General features: G+C 40.8%; 5 protein-coding genes across 5 annotated transcripts in view; 4 read left to right on the forward strand and 1 right to left on the reverse strand.

Moving 5' to 3' along the window:
- C922_01368 (50S ribosomal protein L17) overlaps positions 1-199 on the forward strand; it is a gene marked incomplete at both ends in the record, with an annotated part of 1,499 nt that extends 1,300 nt beyond the window's left edge. Inside the window, one exon of the mRNA XM_008816974.1 lies at positions 110-199. Coding sequence (XP_008815196.1) covers positions 110-199 — 90 coding nt within the window. The remainder of the gene's footprint in view (positions 1-109) is intronic.
- Positions 200-1,849: 1,650 nt separating this feature from the next.
- Positions 1,850-3,307, forward strand: C922_01369 (hypothetical protein; the record flags this gene model as incomplete). Its single annotated transcript, XM_008816975.1, has 1 exon — positions 1,850-3,307. The coding sequence occupies one exon, from the start codon at positions 1,850-1,852 to the stop codon at positions 3,305-3,307; it is 1,458 nt and encodes a 485-aa protein (XP_008815197.1).
- Positions 3,308-4,530: 1,223 nt separating this feature from the next.
- On the forward strand, positions 4,531-5,742 carry C922_01370 (hypothetical protein; the record flags this gene model as incomplete). The annotated part of the gene is made up of 5 exons (XM_008816976.1): positions 4,531-4,729; positions 4,928-4,977; positions 5,127-5,228; positions 5,395-5,531; positions 5,685-5,742. The coding sequence occupies 5 exons, from the start codon at positions 4,531-4,533 to the stop codon at positions 5,740-5,742; spliced, it is 546 nt and encodes a 181-aa protein (XP_008815198.1).
- Positions 5,743-6,161: 419 nt separating this feature from the next.
- Positions 6,162-6,798, reverse strand: C922_01371 (hypothetical protein; the record flags this gene model as incomplete). Its single annotated transcript, XM_008816977.1, has 2 exons — positions 6,162-6,403; positions 6,582-6,798. 2 exons carry the CDS (start codon positions 6,796-6,798, stop codon positions 6,162-6,164), a joined length of 459 nt encoding a protein of 152 aa, XP_008815199.1.
- Positions 6,799-11,181: 4,383 nt separating this feature from the next.
- On the forward strand, positions 11,182-16,773 carry C922_01372 (hypothetical protein; the record flags this gene model as incomplete). Its single annotated transcript, XM_008816978.1, has 1 exon — positions 11,182-16,773. One exon carries the CDS (start codon positions 11,182-11,184, stop codon positions 16,771-16,773), a length of 5,592 nt encoding a protein of 1,863 aa, XP_008815200.1.
- Between the last annotated feature and the right edge of the window lie 10 nt (positions 16,774-16,783).

Below are 16,783 nucleotides of genomic sequence, written 5' to 3' on the forward strand. Positions count from 1 at the left end.
TTTTTTTAGTGTGCCTGTTCATTTTATTCGCCCATGCTGCGAAGCGGCTGTCTAGGACATCCACAACATATACGTGCTTTCACGAACATGAAAAAATTTTCGAAATAAGGAGGAACTTTCCTACGTTATCCGCAATTTGAAAATATTTTTTAAAAAGATACCACTTAAGGCATGCATAAGGGGAACCATGCATAATTGAGCGTTTTTTTTTTTCTCTTTTTTTTTCCCTCTCGTTTGGATGCTGCAGTAAATTTCGGCATGTATATGTTGTGCTGTGCAGTTGACACTCCTTTTGTTTATTCCTCCGTACAGGAAACTGCAGATAGGAAGAGGGAGACTGATCTACACACAATCCCGCGTGTGCGCAGTTGTTTCTCTTGCCATGTTGCGCTAGTAAATAATTATGCGGCGTGGTAAAGGGGTGTACGGTAAAAATTACGCAAAAGGGAAGGGATCGCGAGAAAAGGAAGAAGAAATAAATCTGGTGGGCTTATCCCCAAATATGAATTAACCTTTTTTAGCCACATGAAACAAGGGCATACACATTCGTAGTTGTGATGCCCCAAATGGAAAAGCGTAAAATTAAAGTTGAAATTGAATAACAATGTTGCATTCGTAAAGAGTTTTACTTTTTCTTCCATTTTTTAAACAATTTTGCCACTTCTTTTTCTTAACGCGGTTTTAATGAAATGGAGAGATGAAAAAAATGCAAATGAATGCATAAGAATGCCAGGAGAACGGCGGGAAAACTCGAGAAGAAAGCAGCTAATGACACACTTAAACCATTTCGAACATGATAATTTCACCACTAAAAATGGCAAAACCACAAAGCCATTTCGCGCGTAGGAAGTTTTAACACTATGCCTCATACAAAATAAAAAATAAAAATACGTATTTTTTTACATTTTCCTGGTTTGCATGTGGCCCCCTAAAAGAAAAAAAAAAAACACAAAACGTAAAATATGAATAGCAGCATTGATCTGCAAAGATTGGAAGAGGTAAAATAAAGAAAACGGGAATAAATTAGCCAAATTGCCAACCATGCCTTCAGTGCCGAGTCAATCGAAGCGCCAAAGTTAGGAAAACGCGCAAAAGGAAATACATGCAAAATGTATGTATGAAACACTCCTTACACGCATACATTTCTGCGCAGCATTGGAAGCACACAGAGCGGCAGAGATTTGTTACTTTTTTTTTCTTTTGCGCACGATTAGAAAAATTTTGAAGGACCATTAACGGATTTTATAAAAATACACTTTACAGGCCAAAAAAAAAAAAAAAAGAAACATTTGTTTTTATCGCATCCTACCCAATTGACAAAAAGACAATTTTTATGTGCACGTAGGGAACTATCACACTACACACATGTGTGTGTACGCTCGAGCAGGCCGCATGTCATGAATGAAAAAAGCTAGTTGGCGCAAAATAAATATGTAATTGCAAGTAAATGAGGGGAGGGTGCACCTTTCGCGAAATTTGCGTAAAATATCAGTAAGCACAGAGGAGTTTTGCATTTTCTGCGCAGATTGTGTAAGCGTGACAGCGAGGCAAGCGGGGGAAAGCGCGAGTGAGAAGCGATGCCCGTCGGTGTATGCAGCGATATAGACACATTGGAGCGCAAACACTTGCAAATAAAGAAGTAAATATAAATATATATAGATATATATATATAAATGTACGCATATACATGTACGCTTAGGCGCAGAAGAGCCGGCTTTGTTACCATAACTATACTGGCCAAAGGAACACCCCGTGCCGCGCGCATGCGTGTGTAGACCAACCGGCATACAAATACAGTTAAGTACCTACGCACTCTAAAGAACTAACCGCATAAACGACGCAAACGAAGATGAGTATGTTGCACGTGGAGAAGATACACCAAATGGACAGCATGATGAGGCTGATCATGGGCATATTCCTGACCGTAGTGGGGTCAATATTTATGGCCATTGCGAACACGTTCATGAAGCTGGGGCTGAACGACACAAAGAAGAAGAAGTACATGTTTACCAACTACTCGTGTGACATGAAATGGTACATAGGATTTGTCGTGTACTGCTTCGGATCATTCTTACACATAATTGCTCTAGGGTTCGCCCCAGCAAGTACCTTAGCACCAATGAATTCATTTGGACTAATAGCTAATGCAATCGTTGCGAATATTTACCTGAACGAGAAGTTAGGGAAAATCGAGATAATATCCACGATGGGAATTTTCTTCGGAATTAGCATTTGTGCATGTGCTTCTTTCCTATGTGATGCTAAAGATGACGTGCACTTTAATCCCATTAACATAATCGAAAGCTGGAAGAACCCCTGGTACATTTTCTACATTTTCGTTTCCATTTTTTTATCTTTTTTTACATTAATATATCTAAATCACGAGGAAAATAAAATCATATCAGAAAATGAAGAAATATACGCAACTAAGAGATATATAGAGTTAAATATGTACGATGAGAAGAAGGACGATGTAGAAAATCGAAACAATTTAAACAGCTCATTGAATACGAAAAGATTAAGCGAAAGTGTAAATGTGTATCCAAAAACGATTGGGTTGTCCTATGGCTTCTTAGCTGGGTTGATAGGATCTCAGTGTGTGTTAGAAATTAAAGAAATTGTGGCGTTTTTAAATATCGGATTGACGAATAAGCATATCTATAAAACCCCATTACCCCACTTATGTTTTATCTTCCTCGTGATATCAATTTATCTGCAGATACATTTTCTAAATTTGGGTCTAACCAGAGGCGATGCCACTTTAGTTGTGCCAACCTACTACGTATTCTGGACCTTTTTCGGAACACTGGGAGGCCTGGTAAAATTCAACGAAATTGAGAACTTTAATTTTAATTCGATCCTTCTATTTTTAGTTGGTTTTGTATTAACAGTTTTGTTTATCTCTATCCTCGCTGTGCAAGAAATTGCCTTCTTAAGAAAGTACGTCGATAAAGAAGTACCAGATATATCACTGGACAATTTAGACATCCACGCTCAGGTTTTGCAAAATAAGAAGCTGTCAAAACAGGTTATATTAAACATGGGATTGTTTCCCGTTTCGCTGCTTGGTACAACAGTAGGGCGAAAAAGATTTCGCCCTTTATACGAGCGATTCAGGAGAACCAGGAGCATTCTCTCCGACACACACATAGGAGACCAGCACTGCGAATACTCCATAGACACCAACATATACAATGCCTACACATTGCCGTACGATATATACAACACCAATAAGGACTCTTTTCACACCAAGAAGAAGAAGTTTATGAACATGGACCAGAGTGTGGAAAATACGTACGTGTTTTGAGGAGATGGTTCTGGGCAAGTAAGGTCGGTGCGGATACAAGCCTCTGTTGGGATTTCGCTGTGCCGCCGACACTCTGCCACTTTGCTACTCTGCCACTCTCTCATTACAGTGCAACTTTTTTTTTTCCTTCCAAATGAGACACACGTATGTCCCCCTCCTCCATTATGGGTAAATTAGCCGACCCGGATCTATCGCCCCTCTGTCCTGCACGAACACCAATCGCGCTGCCGAGCGCTCATCCACCCAATGAGCGCGCGTGTGTGTTCGTGCGTATGTATACGCCTGCAACTGCGCGTTGGCAACACCATTATGTGCGTCCCCGTGTGTAAATTAAAAAAACACCCTCCTATCACACCGCGCCCACATAATTTGTTTCTTCCATTGCACAAAATGGTACTCACTTACCCACAAGCGAACCAGCCACTTGTCCACCAACGTGCCACTACGTATCCGTTGATTTCCTTTTTCTTTCCTACTGTTCTCCTTTTTTTGTTTTTCCCCTGACCAGCTTTTGTTCTTTTAAATATCTTTTAAATATTCGCAGTTTTTTTTTTTCTCTCCTATTTATTTCCCCCAATTTAAATATGTTTCCCTCATGCACCAGTTGGGCCTTGGTTCTTTTGATTCCTCCTTTATTTATCTGTGCATTATGTGCCTCAAATTTTTTGGACTGGTCATCGTCATTCGTTGCTGGGCATTCGTCACACCGCGGCATCGTCGACGTACGCCTATCCATTTTTCCCTTTTTTAAAACTTCACCCCAGTTCATTACCATATTTTTTCCTCCCAAAACACCCATTGTACAAATGTTATGTATATCCAGAATGAGCAACATATTGGTTGCCACATTTTTCCTTCTTCTATGTGTTCAAGTCTGAAAAATCTACTTTATGCGTTTTATTTTGGGAAGTTCCTGCGAATGCTACCTTTTTATAATGGCCACGTATTCGGCTATATTTAATTGTATTGCTATGTACGCGTTGGAGACCGCCCCCGGGTGTGCCAAACAAAATAGCGAGTCACAGCAGAGGCACTTGAATTGTTTGGTTAAACAGCATACCATTAGGCGAACGAATTAACTGTAAACGGTAGATTCGCCCATCTGTTGCCACCCCTACACGGAAAAAAAAAAAAATTAAAAAAACATTAAAAAAGATTTTTTTTTTTTTCGAAAATGCCAACTTCGAGTCATTTCCAAAGCCTCATTTATCACAGGTCACAAAATGATCGCGCGATCGCTCCCAATTTTGTTTCTCCTAGCAGCAACGATAACGATGGCAACGACAAAGGCCTTGCGCCTAACTAGGTGTACCTCTTATTTTGCGCCCCCCCCAAAATTGGCCAATAATAGGCACACACATGGCAGTAGGTTCCGCGGGCGGCATGTGGACAGACTGAGGCTCCTGGACGAATCAGTCAAAAGTATGGCCGCACGAGGGGTGTTCCCACTTGACCATCTTAACGATAAATAAAAAAATACGAAAAAAATAGGAATAAAAATAATCTTAAAATTGGGCATAGACGTGAGCTTAAAAATAGGCATAAAAATAAGCTTAAAAATAGGCATCAAAATAAGCATATACGCAAATGTGAATGTCCACTTTGCTGCCCTTTTTGTAGACAACGAGCACATAATCAAGTTAACGGACAACGCCCAAAAGAAAATCAAAGTAATGTGAAATAAAAATGGGTTATTACGACTAAAATGATTTCTTCTTTTCTCCCCCGCAGCATATATACCATGAAGGCGAACCGCGCATAAATAGACAGTGACGTTGCGCACACCTGTCATCCTCCACATATATGACTCCCTTTTTAGGAACTGGTAGGAGAGACGGGAAGTGATAACCTAATTCTAAAGCTGTCTGTAAAAAATGGAGGCTGCAAAGGGTTGCAGTACAAATTGAATCCCATCAGGAAGGTATGCATAGAAATGTTTTCATCGAAGTGTAGTCGAGCGAAGGAAGAACTAATTAAGAAAATTTAAAGAGCTCACTCACTCTGTTACTTACCTAGTTATGTTACCATAGCCAACACCCTTATCATCATTACAAATTTCTCTACCGTTTCCCCCCCTCTCTTTGAAGGACGAAATCGAGGGAGATGACTATGTGCAGCAATTTGAAGAATTAAAGTTCATTTTGTCCATTGATGCAACTAGCCTTATTTACATTTACAACAATATATTGGATTACAGCTACGATTTAATCAATGGTGGATTTAAGTACGTTTCCGTTATAGCATGAGTAGCATACTCCAGTTTGCGCCTTCACCCCAAAAGCTTTTATGCCGACGTTTTGCGGTGTACCGTACATAAATCTCCCTGTTTGGAATTATTACATATGCCATTTTTTTTTTTTTGCCATTTCCCCTGTAGGTTTATAAATCCAAATGCCACTAAAAAGTGTGGCTGCGGGAAGTCATTTAATGTTTAGCTGCTAAAGATATGACAATTTCTCTCCTTTTATTCTTTTTTTTTTGTGACATTTTTTAAAAAGTAAGACACTTTTCGGGTATCATTTGTTGACAAAAAATTACGTTTAAATGATTAAAAAAAAAAAGTGTTTCTTTTTTGAATTAAACAAATTGTGTCGTATATATGGACAAATAAAAATTAAAAACATCGCGACGGTCCTCACTTGGGGGTGGGGAGAAACGGCCTTGAGAAAATGTAAGGGAACTCAATTTGTGATCATTTATCTCCGCTGGAGCATCCCCTGCATCCACAATTTACACACTGCAAAACCTACGGAATATGAAAAGAAGCGCGATGGCAACAGTGTAGCCAGATAGACATATCACTGGAGTGTGTAATTCGCGCTGCTATGCCTACTTAACGTGGGGGCAATCCTATTCATATATAACGGCATGTGCGCAGATTTTCACATGCATACAACTGCACATTCCCCTTTCCAGTACTTACCCGATCGCCCAGATTACTTTTGGGCACTCTACAGATGCAGGTGTTGCTGAAGTTGCTGTCTGATATCTGGATGCACTTGAGGCAGCACAGGTTTTCATACCCCTGCTTCCTCCACTTTGATATGAGCGCGCCGTCGACGTATTTTTCCTGCACCAGGTAGTCATACAATTCCCCTGCAGAACGCACATGAGAGTTACATACATTGGGTACATATATATATAAATACATATGTATATATAAACGCGCGCTCACACCGCGTCACCAACCCGACTTGCGCACAAACGGAAGAGCAAAAAACGCGGCTGTTATTAAACCACCACTCAGAGGCTCGGGTTTGGCCGGGAAACTTACTTGATATTTCCTTGCGCTTGTAGTACAGCTCGTATATGTAGCGAGACGTTTGGTGGTTGATTTGAAATATGGGCCACAAAATTTCACTTTTCCTTTTCTTAGAAGTATCTTCGTTTTCCAAGCTACGCATTTTTTTGTTCATTTCATCTAAAAAGGATTCTACTTTACACCACCCCTCGGGTGGTTTCCTTGAATTCATCGTCCTGATGCGCGGCATGTTGACAGAGGCATGCTTCACGAACGGGTTGTCGCATTAGTGATCCATGCGTTTGGGCCCTTGGCAACTTGGCCAAATGGCCTCTTGGCGTTTTACCTGAAAAGTTCGTTTAAAAAGTCGCCACTCGGAAAGCGTTCTTTTCATGTACGCGTTAATTTAGAGAACGAGCGGAACCATTAAAAATTGTTTACCCTAAAAAAAAGTGCATACGAGAATTTTCCCCCGCTGAAGAGCCTTTGCGTACATTTCAGGAATTTTATAAAATTCGCTTTTGCCCTAGGGAGAAAAATTTCGTCACTGAATTTATGCTTTTCAGGGAACACAGAGTGGCCACTTTTTATCTTTTAAATGCTTGTTATACAAAGCTGTACGGGTAGCTTTACGCGAGGAAAAAAAATGGAAAAAAAATACATTGCGTTTTACTCACTACGCATTTGAACGTTCTTCCGTTTAGAGGAGCAAAAATGCGATACACAAATGGCAATTATGTAGAGTATAAAAAGGGAATGGCGCCTGGCGGTTGTTGTTGGTGGTGTGGTACTTTCTTTGCTTCACACGTTTTCAACTGTTCGAATAAAAATGTATGATATCTGGGGATTAAGATGAGTTTTCTTAATTTTTCCATTCTGTCCATGTCCACCTCAACATGGAAAAGGGAAACAACCTCACGAAGGCGAACAAAGGGAACGGACAATGGTCAATGCAAAGTAAACCAAACGAAAGTAATGAATAACCCCTGTCAGGATCTGTACTGTCTTTATTGAGACCCCAACTCAGCAACTACCTGCTGCTACGACACAGAGGCAAGCGTCTACAAGGAGAAATGCCAAGGAGCCATTGGAAGGTTTGTACAATTATGTGCTCCCTAATTGTAATGGGCGAAGAGGAAGCCATGTCAAAACATCAAAAATACATTTTTACTCATATTGTTACCGATTAAAGAGGTAAAAATAATACGACAATTTGTGTGTGCATTTATTTTTATCACCAGAAGGGGGTTCCAAATTTTATGAACGAAAAATGGTTTATCTTGAATAACATCAGTTCTGCATTTTCGTCGACGAATTTGAATGCGTACATTCGGAGCGGAACAGTAGCTATCCCGAAGTGTTGCCCTCAAATGTAGTCCTCTAAAAAATTGTGATTCCTAGGGAGAGATGCGCTTCATCAATTCTGTTAATGTAAGAAGTAGCCCTCTTTATGTCATTTTTTTTAAAGCTAAGATGTTCAAGTTAAAATAGGAGGAAATTTGCGGACCTCCCTTTTTATAGAAATGATGACTGCAGTGGACACATAGCTGCTTCACTCTTTTGTCAGAAGTCAGTGAAATGTATACGGAATTCCTAGATTTATTTCTCTTTTTTGCTAGGTGTTTTTAAAGGGTAAACAGTGGATGTGTGAAATTACGCGTACATATTATTGCGGATGAATGAGGCGTGGAATTCTTCTCACGAAAAAAGAAAAAAAAATTCAACACGTATTAATTGCTCATTATATTCATTTATCACAGTGTATGTAATTAAAAGAAGAAAGACCTTTCGAACAGTCTTAAAAAATTCGTTTTATTGCACTGTTCGGACCTTCCTATGTTCCCCTCTGGTGCGTGAAAAAAAAAAAGTACTCTTGCCACGTTTAAGAAAATGCTCTACTGAAGAAAGTATTCACGATAATGCTGACGTGGTGGGTAAAAAAATACATATGCACATTCTCTCGTGGAAAAAAAAAAGAAACCATAAAAATATTAATTAAAAGTGGTCGCGGTGTCAAGCGCAGCTTAGAAAAGGAGTATACACGAAGCGCCTTTTACTAAATGAGCTAATTGTATTTAAGACCACGGCGCATGTATTACAGAGGAACATGCTCGTCAGTCTTGTAAGTGAATGACAATAATTGGAAAACCACGACAAAGCATTCTTCCTGTATGCCTCTGCAAATGTATCCCCGTACATATGTGCTGTTGGCACTGAGAAAATGCTTCTACGTTGTTTGCGTATGTGCTCCCCATTTTATACACCCCTCCAACACATTAAAATAATGTAAATATGCTCCCATGTGCTGTGACTACATGTTTGTGGAAATATATCCAGCTTCGCTGCTGAATGATGACTCCAGACGAATGACAGTCACATCAGAGTGAGGGGAAAAAGAACACCCTCTGATCGAAAAAAGCAGTATGCCTTTAGCCCCCCTTATTGACGGACGCACCAAAAAATAGACCTCCTTAAAAGTGCAAAGAATTTTCCCGCCTTGTAGGAGATCATTCGGTTTTGTTTATTTTGTTTCGCCGGAGCAGTTTTATTTGTTTAGTTCGGTTCGGCTTTAATTTTCCATTTTTTTGGTTTTTTTATTTAATTTTATTCTGCTTTTTTTTTTTTTTTTATATTTTCTTCTAGCTATATTTTCGCCACCATTTGGCTACTTTTTTATTCCAAATAGCCAAAAGTGAAAAAAAAAAAAAAAATTGTCACTGTCGTATTTTTTATGCTCTTTTTTTCCTTTTTTTCCCTTTTTTTCCTTTTTTTTTCCTCTTTTTCTTTCCTCTTTTTTCATGTGCTTCTTTTCCATCCCATTTATATTTCGTGGAAGGAAATGTGCAAATAGTGATGTTCTGAAGAAACCACGCCAAAAATGCTAAAAAAACTCACCCCAAAAATTATTCATGTTTTTTTAACTGAAACAAAAAACAACGTTAGAAATTCACGTAAAATTTAGAACTAAATAGATGGTATCTATGAGAATAGTGAAATTAGCAAGATTGATATTTTTACATATTCCACACTTCCATTCTGATTCTTCCTTTTTATTTCCCCATATTTATTATTATTTTTTTTTCTTTCAAAGCGTGTTCTTATTATTTTAAAGCAGCATTGTAGTGTCCTTCATGTTGCATTTTCACCACATACTTCACTCATTTTTATTTTTCGCGAAAAGATATCATGATTGAGATGCTCCTGTATCCTAATAATTTCGCGCGAGCTTTGTTGGGATACTTGCTACGCAGATGTACACATGCGCCGGACAAATTTTGATGTTTGTTCGTACGTGTTTGTACACGGCGTTTAAGCAGACGTTTATGCTAGCGTAATCGTTTAAGTGAGCCTTATGCGCGATGTTTCCATGCTCAAGCACGCGTAGGCACGTATACGCTTGAAGCTATATATGTGTGTATATATGTATACATTTCCACGTTCAGTTGCCCGTCCTTTCTGTGTGTTCTTTCACACATATTACTTTTCCATACGCCGTTCACGCAACAGACTATTTTCATGTGTGTTTATATGCTGGTACATATGCATACACATGTGTATATGTTTGCACTTTTCACTTGTGCGAAGTCAGCAAAAGAGTAATTGCATTTGTTACACCGTACGGAGCTGTGTGCCTCGGTGTTCACCTAACATTACAATTTAAGAAGAAACCAAAAAACGGAGGTACAATATATATCTACAGATATAAACACTCATGTAAAAATTTAAAAAAAAAAAATTTACACGCAGACAAAATTAGTAGATGATTTCGCTCCCCCCTTTTTTTTTTCACCATTTTTAATATACCCATCTACGTTATGATAACTTTTACAAAATTTTTGCGTAGCCCTTTTATTATTCCCCCCCTGCATGTGTATACATACATCGTTTGTCAAATTTTTCCATTGTGATTGTACGAAGAGTGAAGTTGTAGAGAAAGGCAGGATAAAATAAAGGCCTCTTTTGTGCCAGAACACGTGTATATGTACGCACGTATGTATGATGTGCATACCTTGTGAATTTGCTTATTTTACAGCAAAGTGTAAAAATTGTGTGTTACATTTTCTTTTTATGTATAAGGGGTAAAAAGGAAAGGAGGCAGAACCGATTTATTCCACAATTACCAGCTATTTTTATGAAAATCAAATTCACCTTATGATATCTATTTCGTATCGTTGATGAGCCATTGATTTAAATTTATTTGTATTGCTTATCTGATTTGCAAACATATACGTGCTTCTGTGGATGTATAAATTAAGGAAGCAGCCGAACGAGCGACCTACCTTTTGCCCACACCCAAAGGTAAACGTGCGTAATGGCTGGTTGGCAAAAATTGGTTAAAGTGGTCCTACCTTTGTTCCTTTTCGTGCATCTCTACTGCGCCTATAAAAGTTCGATTATTCATATGTGTGATCTTTTACGATAGTGGCGTTGTACGTTTGGATGATGTAGAGAATTGCAAACTAAAAAAAAAAAAAAAATATACATATATATGCATACGTACCTATGGGCATGTGATGAATTCATGTGTCCATGTGCTCACGTCTCCATATACCAGCTGACATAATATAATCCACGCCGTAGTTGCCCCCCTTTCTACACCCTTATCCACCTGAACCGCCACTAAATCGAAATAATGGAGTGCCTTTCGCATGACAGCCCAAGCACAAACGGCGGAATATGCAGCAAGGAGTTAACAAATAGCAGTGGAAATTCTAAGTCGATCGAAATGCATGCATATAAAAGTAAAGTCGAAAAAGGCCCCAACTGTGAGCAAAATGGATTAGCAGCAATTAGGACAAGTAACAGAAAGAACGAAGAAAGGAAGAACCAAATGAATTACTGTACCGATAATGACCAGGGTGACAATTTTAAAGTGTTGCACACTTATTCAGGTACCAGTCAGAAAAGCAGAAAAAATGGGCGCACAAAGAATTTTTCAAAAAATAAAGCAGATTTCAATGATTTCTTTTATGAAGAAAAAGATGCCAATAGCAGTTATGTGGAGAAGTCGAAACGCCCCAATAGGCATTTTCCGCATGGGGGATCAGGAAGTAATAGAGGGTTTAACGACAATCGCCTGAGAAAAGGCACATCATCAGGAAATTGCAGCAGTGGTAATAATAATATCGGGGTGCACAATCCTATCGAATCGTTCGGGAAGAACTATTCAGGCTCAAGAATGAATGTGGTAAATGGTGCAGATGAAAAGTACGCAAAACGGGTGGCGACCAATAACGAGAACTTAGTGCCAACCGCGAATAAATCACATTTGGACATGGTGTATAGTAGAAATAGGAGAAGAGGTGCAAACTCAGAAAAGCAGCCATTTGTCTTTACGAACAGACGGGGACAAACTGGAAGTTATAATGATCCAAATGGCACCATTTTAGAGTGCGATAACGACGATGATCATGGCGCCGCTGAGCATTTGGGCGTGGGTGGAATAATGTGTGGTGACCTCTGTGGTGACGTTATCGATGGCGAAAGCAACTGCCTCAAGGGCGATTTCCTCAACGACGGAATCCCCCCCAGCAAGAAAAGCAACTTCCTGCGAAAGAGTAAATCCCTGAACAGAAATAATATTTACGAGAGCAAAGAGGACGACAAGCGGCTGCTATCCATCACGAATAGGGACACCCCGGAAGGTATGGATTACATGAACGTGAGGAAGAAAGCTTGTTCTAATAACGAATTAAAATTTAAAGAAAAAAGAAAAGATGAAGCGAACTGCACAAATAGGGAAGCCAATTACGATTTTAAGAGCGCCTTAAATGTCCAATTCTCCAAGACAAAAATGTGCCCATATATGAACACCAAAGAAAAGTGCAAACGGTTTTTAAGTAATATGTGCCCCTATGCACACGACCAAAGTGAGTTAAAGCCATTTCCAGATTTGTACAAAACAGCCATGTGCCGTAACTTCATGAAAAATTTATGTACTAAGTCCAAGATTGAATGTAATTTTGCACATAATGTGGAGGAGCTCAGATCCACGGATGAGTTTTACAAAACGACATTGTGTAAGTTTTTCCTCAACGGGTACTGCAAGGCGGACACCAACTGCAGGCACGCGCATGGACACAAAGAGCTGAAGTGTAAAGAGGCGAAATATAAAGATGCGAAGTGTAGAGAAGCAAAACGTAAAGAGGTGAACTGTGAAGAGATGGAATATAAAGAGGTAAACTGTGATGGGATGAACTGTAATGAGATACAGCATAGGCACCTCGGCAGTCCGTCCTGGGAGAGCGACAGGGTAGGCACGGAGAAGACGAATAACCATGACGGGGAGGAGCAGCCACAGCACCCAGATCACCCGCTTCAGGAGAGTGATATGGAAGGGGAGGAAACTCTTCTAAACGGAGAAACAATGAATGGGTTCAAGTCGTCGGAAAGCTTCTCCCTGAGCGAGGGGAAGGAGGTAAGGATTATAAGAGAAGGAGAAGATGTTGCGGAGGAGGATATGCTTGCCGCGGAAAACATCCAGGAGGACGAAGCGGTAATGGACCTTATCGCGATGGAAGGAAAACACATATCAAACACACACGATAGGGAAAAAAATGATAGCAAAAACAAAAAAGAAAAATTCTACAACGCATCGCGCAAACTCATGTCCATTAGCACGAAGGACACGTACTGCTTTCTGTCCAATGGGCTGTCCAGAAATATGGAGTCATCCGAAAATTTCGATGATGAAGATAGGAGTGTAAGGACGAATGAAGATTCGACTCTTGCCCATAGCAATGGAGACTCCAAGATAAAAAGTTCAGAAAGCGCAAATAGCTATTTTAAGGGGGATCTTCACCCTGAGTATCCATTCAAGTCTAACGAAACGATGTACCGAATGGAGGTAAAGGATGAGGAAGTTAATCACTTGTGTGATGCAACTGGGAGGGAAGGCAAAAAGGGAAGTGACACAGGGCAGGGGCGGAACTCCGTGGATAATAATGAGGAGGTGACCACAATTGGACACTTTGCAGAAAGCCATAACACGACTGATGGAAAACAAGAAAGAGACAATAGTAACAAATTCACCTATTCAAATTCACACAGAGATAGTAATGTAGCACTGAATGGAAGTTTAGGTTTGAAAAAAGAGGGCAGGAAAGTCTTTAACGAAGATAATGCGTATGGACATAGAAGTAAAGTGAGCGTCGGTGGGGGAAAAGGTTCAAACGAAGCGACCATTCATCCCAAAATGGAAAGGAACAAAAATGGAAGGGGCTACATGAACCCTAATTTTGCCCCCATCGGTGGTCAAGGTCGCACAAGAAATTTTCAGGACAAAATGAGGAACGGGAAGTTAAATCGAAATATGCAAGTTGATGCCATCAAGGTGAACGATGAAATGTGCCCCCGAAGTGAGATGCACAGTAGCAGATTGTCTGAGCATGGGATGTATGGTTATGATGGAGCCGAGGGATACACTGGGAGTTGCGGCGGCAGGGACAGCAGTGGGTATGTGCCGGAGAGGGGAGAGAATTACACATGGGAGGATCACGCCGGGGTGAACCACGCTCGGGAGAACCACATGCGGGAGGACGACGTGGATGAATACAACAGGAGCGGCTACCGAAGAAGGGGATTTCATAACGCCGATAAGGGCAATGGCAGCTCTGTGAGCGGTGTAATCGGCGTCACTAACGGCGGTGACAACTTCCACAGCGGGAGTAACAACAACTTTAACGGAGACTTTGGTAACAGCGCCGATAACTACAGCAGCAGCGTGAGTAAAAATTATGGAAAAGGAAAAAGGGCGAATGGAGGCACGACGAGGTACAATGGCCACCCAGGCAGTAGGGACAGCAGCAATAACGGAGTGGCGAATAGGGGCGCGGCGAATGGCGGCTTTGCGGATAACGTCATGGCGAGTGGTGACTTAGCAAATAATAGCATGATGAGCTACAACGTGGTGAACAATAACCTCGTGAACAGCAACCTGGTTAGGAAAAACTTCAGGAGTAACCACCCAAGGAACAACACCCGAAATGTGAGAAGCAACGCGAGAAACAACTTGAGGAATGGCGCTCTGGCGAATTACGGTGCAAACACTAATGGCGCGAACACTAACGGCGCAAACCCTAACAGTGCATACCCTAACAGTGCATACCCTAACAGTGCATACCCTAACAGTGGATACCCTAACGATATTGTGGAGAATAATATGCACACCATGCATTCGGAGAATGTCAACACCTGCAACAACAATTTCAGTTGCTACAGTCCCAGCGGGAGTGACGCAAATGTTTACATGAACAGGAATAATTTTCCCTACAAGAATGTGACCCAAGGCAGCAATTTCAGTGGTGTTGGTAGAGCACTCAGCAAGATTGACAATACCAATTATGGCGGAAATTATGGCGGTCATTACGGCAACGTTGGTAGCGGTCCACTCGGCGGCAACAACAACCCGTACCTTCCACAGGACTATACTCCACCCATCTGTAACAATATAATGAACCAGAGTAAAAATTATAGAAGTAAGAAAAAGAGTGTGAAAAATAACATGCCATACCAAATGAGCAACAATGGAAATTTTCAAAACAGTAGCGGGTATGATCGTAATGGCAATATATATGATAAAAGTGATGTGAAGCGAGACGGCAATTACAACGCTCATGGCTTTAACCCCAGTGGTACGAAAGGAAGTATGAATAATAGCCACGTTGACGGGAACATTTATGGCGATATGTTTATGAATAATGGTCCAAGGAACAACCACCATGACAGTGTCAATAACATTTACACCTGTGGCAATGGGAATAATTATTACCCCTCCGGCTACGATACGAGCGGGATGCATGTAATGAATACCTCCCTTGAAAACAGTCCAGGCGTGCGCCACGGAGGCATGGAACTGAGTGTGCACAGTGGCCACATGTACAATACGACACGTGTGTATGGGATTAGAGATGGACAAAGTGGCTCGCATGACGGGATGCAAAACGGAGCGCACCACGGAATGCATAGAGCAGTGCAAAACGGAACACATTACGATGCACATAACGGAATGAAAAACGACACACATCGAGCCTTCAGACAAATGGACAAAAAAGCTCATAGCGGCAATATCGACCATATGCATGGAAGCAGAAATAGGAAGTGCCTTATGAGCAATAATGCCTATAATGATACGTACAAGGGTAGTGACGAAAATTGTAGCCACGCGTTGAACAAAGCGGACGAGGCGGACGGGGCTAACGGGGCGAACTTAGGTCAACCCTTTGCATGCGATACTGGTGTGCACGATGAAGCCAGTCTGGGAGGTGGCAGCTTCTTATGTAGGAAGCCGAGAGGTTGCTCCTCGAATAGTTTAAAAAGTGGACACATGGCAGAAGCAGGGAAACTAAAAAGAAATAATTATGATGAAACCAACTTAGGCTCAATGAAATCAGACCACATAGGCAAGAGAGAAAGGGAAAATAGGAAAGAGGGTCGCAGTGGTGAAGAAGGTGCAAGCGAGATGAGAGGCACTGCATACTGCACCATGTTTAATGCGAAAGATAACACGAACAATTCAGAACGAAACGCGCAGTTGCAGGATAATAATCGTGGTAACAGCAAAGAGTGCAATACCCGCCGAAACCGAAATGGAAGCAAAAATGGAGGGAACAATAACGGCGTGATGATGCGCCATTTACATGGCAGCACGAATCGAAGCACGCTGAGGACACTAGCTGCGTGCATAAGCCCCGTGAACGGACCAGCGGACCAGCCATCATTATGCGAAGATGGCCAAGTGGAATGTTCCACCCTAGAAAAAATGAAACCAAAAAATTATAATTCAACGGGTGAAAATTTCAAAAGTAATAATTTAAAAATTAAGAGTCCACGAAGAAGGGGTTCGCAAAATAGGAGAGCTCAACGTGAGGAACACCAAAGTAGGGGTCAGCACATTGGAAAAGAACAAATCAGAGGAAAGAAAAATCAGGAAGAGTTACACACAGAGCTACAAATAGCTGACCATCCGAGTAAAAGTGGTATGCTTAAGAAAGATAACAAAATTGAAAAATTTCTAATTGACGAAGAACCCCAAACGTGTGTGTCTTGCTATCAGTACATGACACATTCCACGCCGGGGGAAATGACACCAACAAATACATGCTGTTTAATGTGTGGCCAGGTAATAAAAAAATCGATCTCTTTGATGATCATAGAGTTATTGCAGCCACAGGTGCAACACCTACTTTCGGATGCCAACTTTTATGTTCAAAATTATCACGACTGATAAGGTTCCG

This window comes from Plasmodium inui (assembly GCF_000524495.1).
Source record: "Plasmodium inui San Antonio 1 unplaced genomic scaffold supercont1.4, whole genome shotgun sequence".
Taxonomy (NCBI): Eukaryota; Apicomplexa; class Aconoidasida; order Haemosporida; family Plasmodiidae; genus Plasmodium; species Plasmodium inui.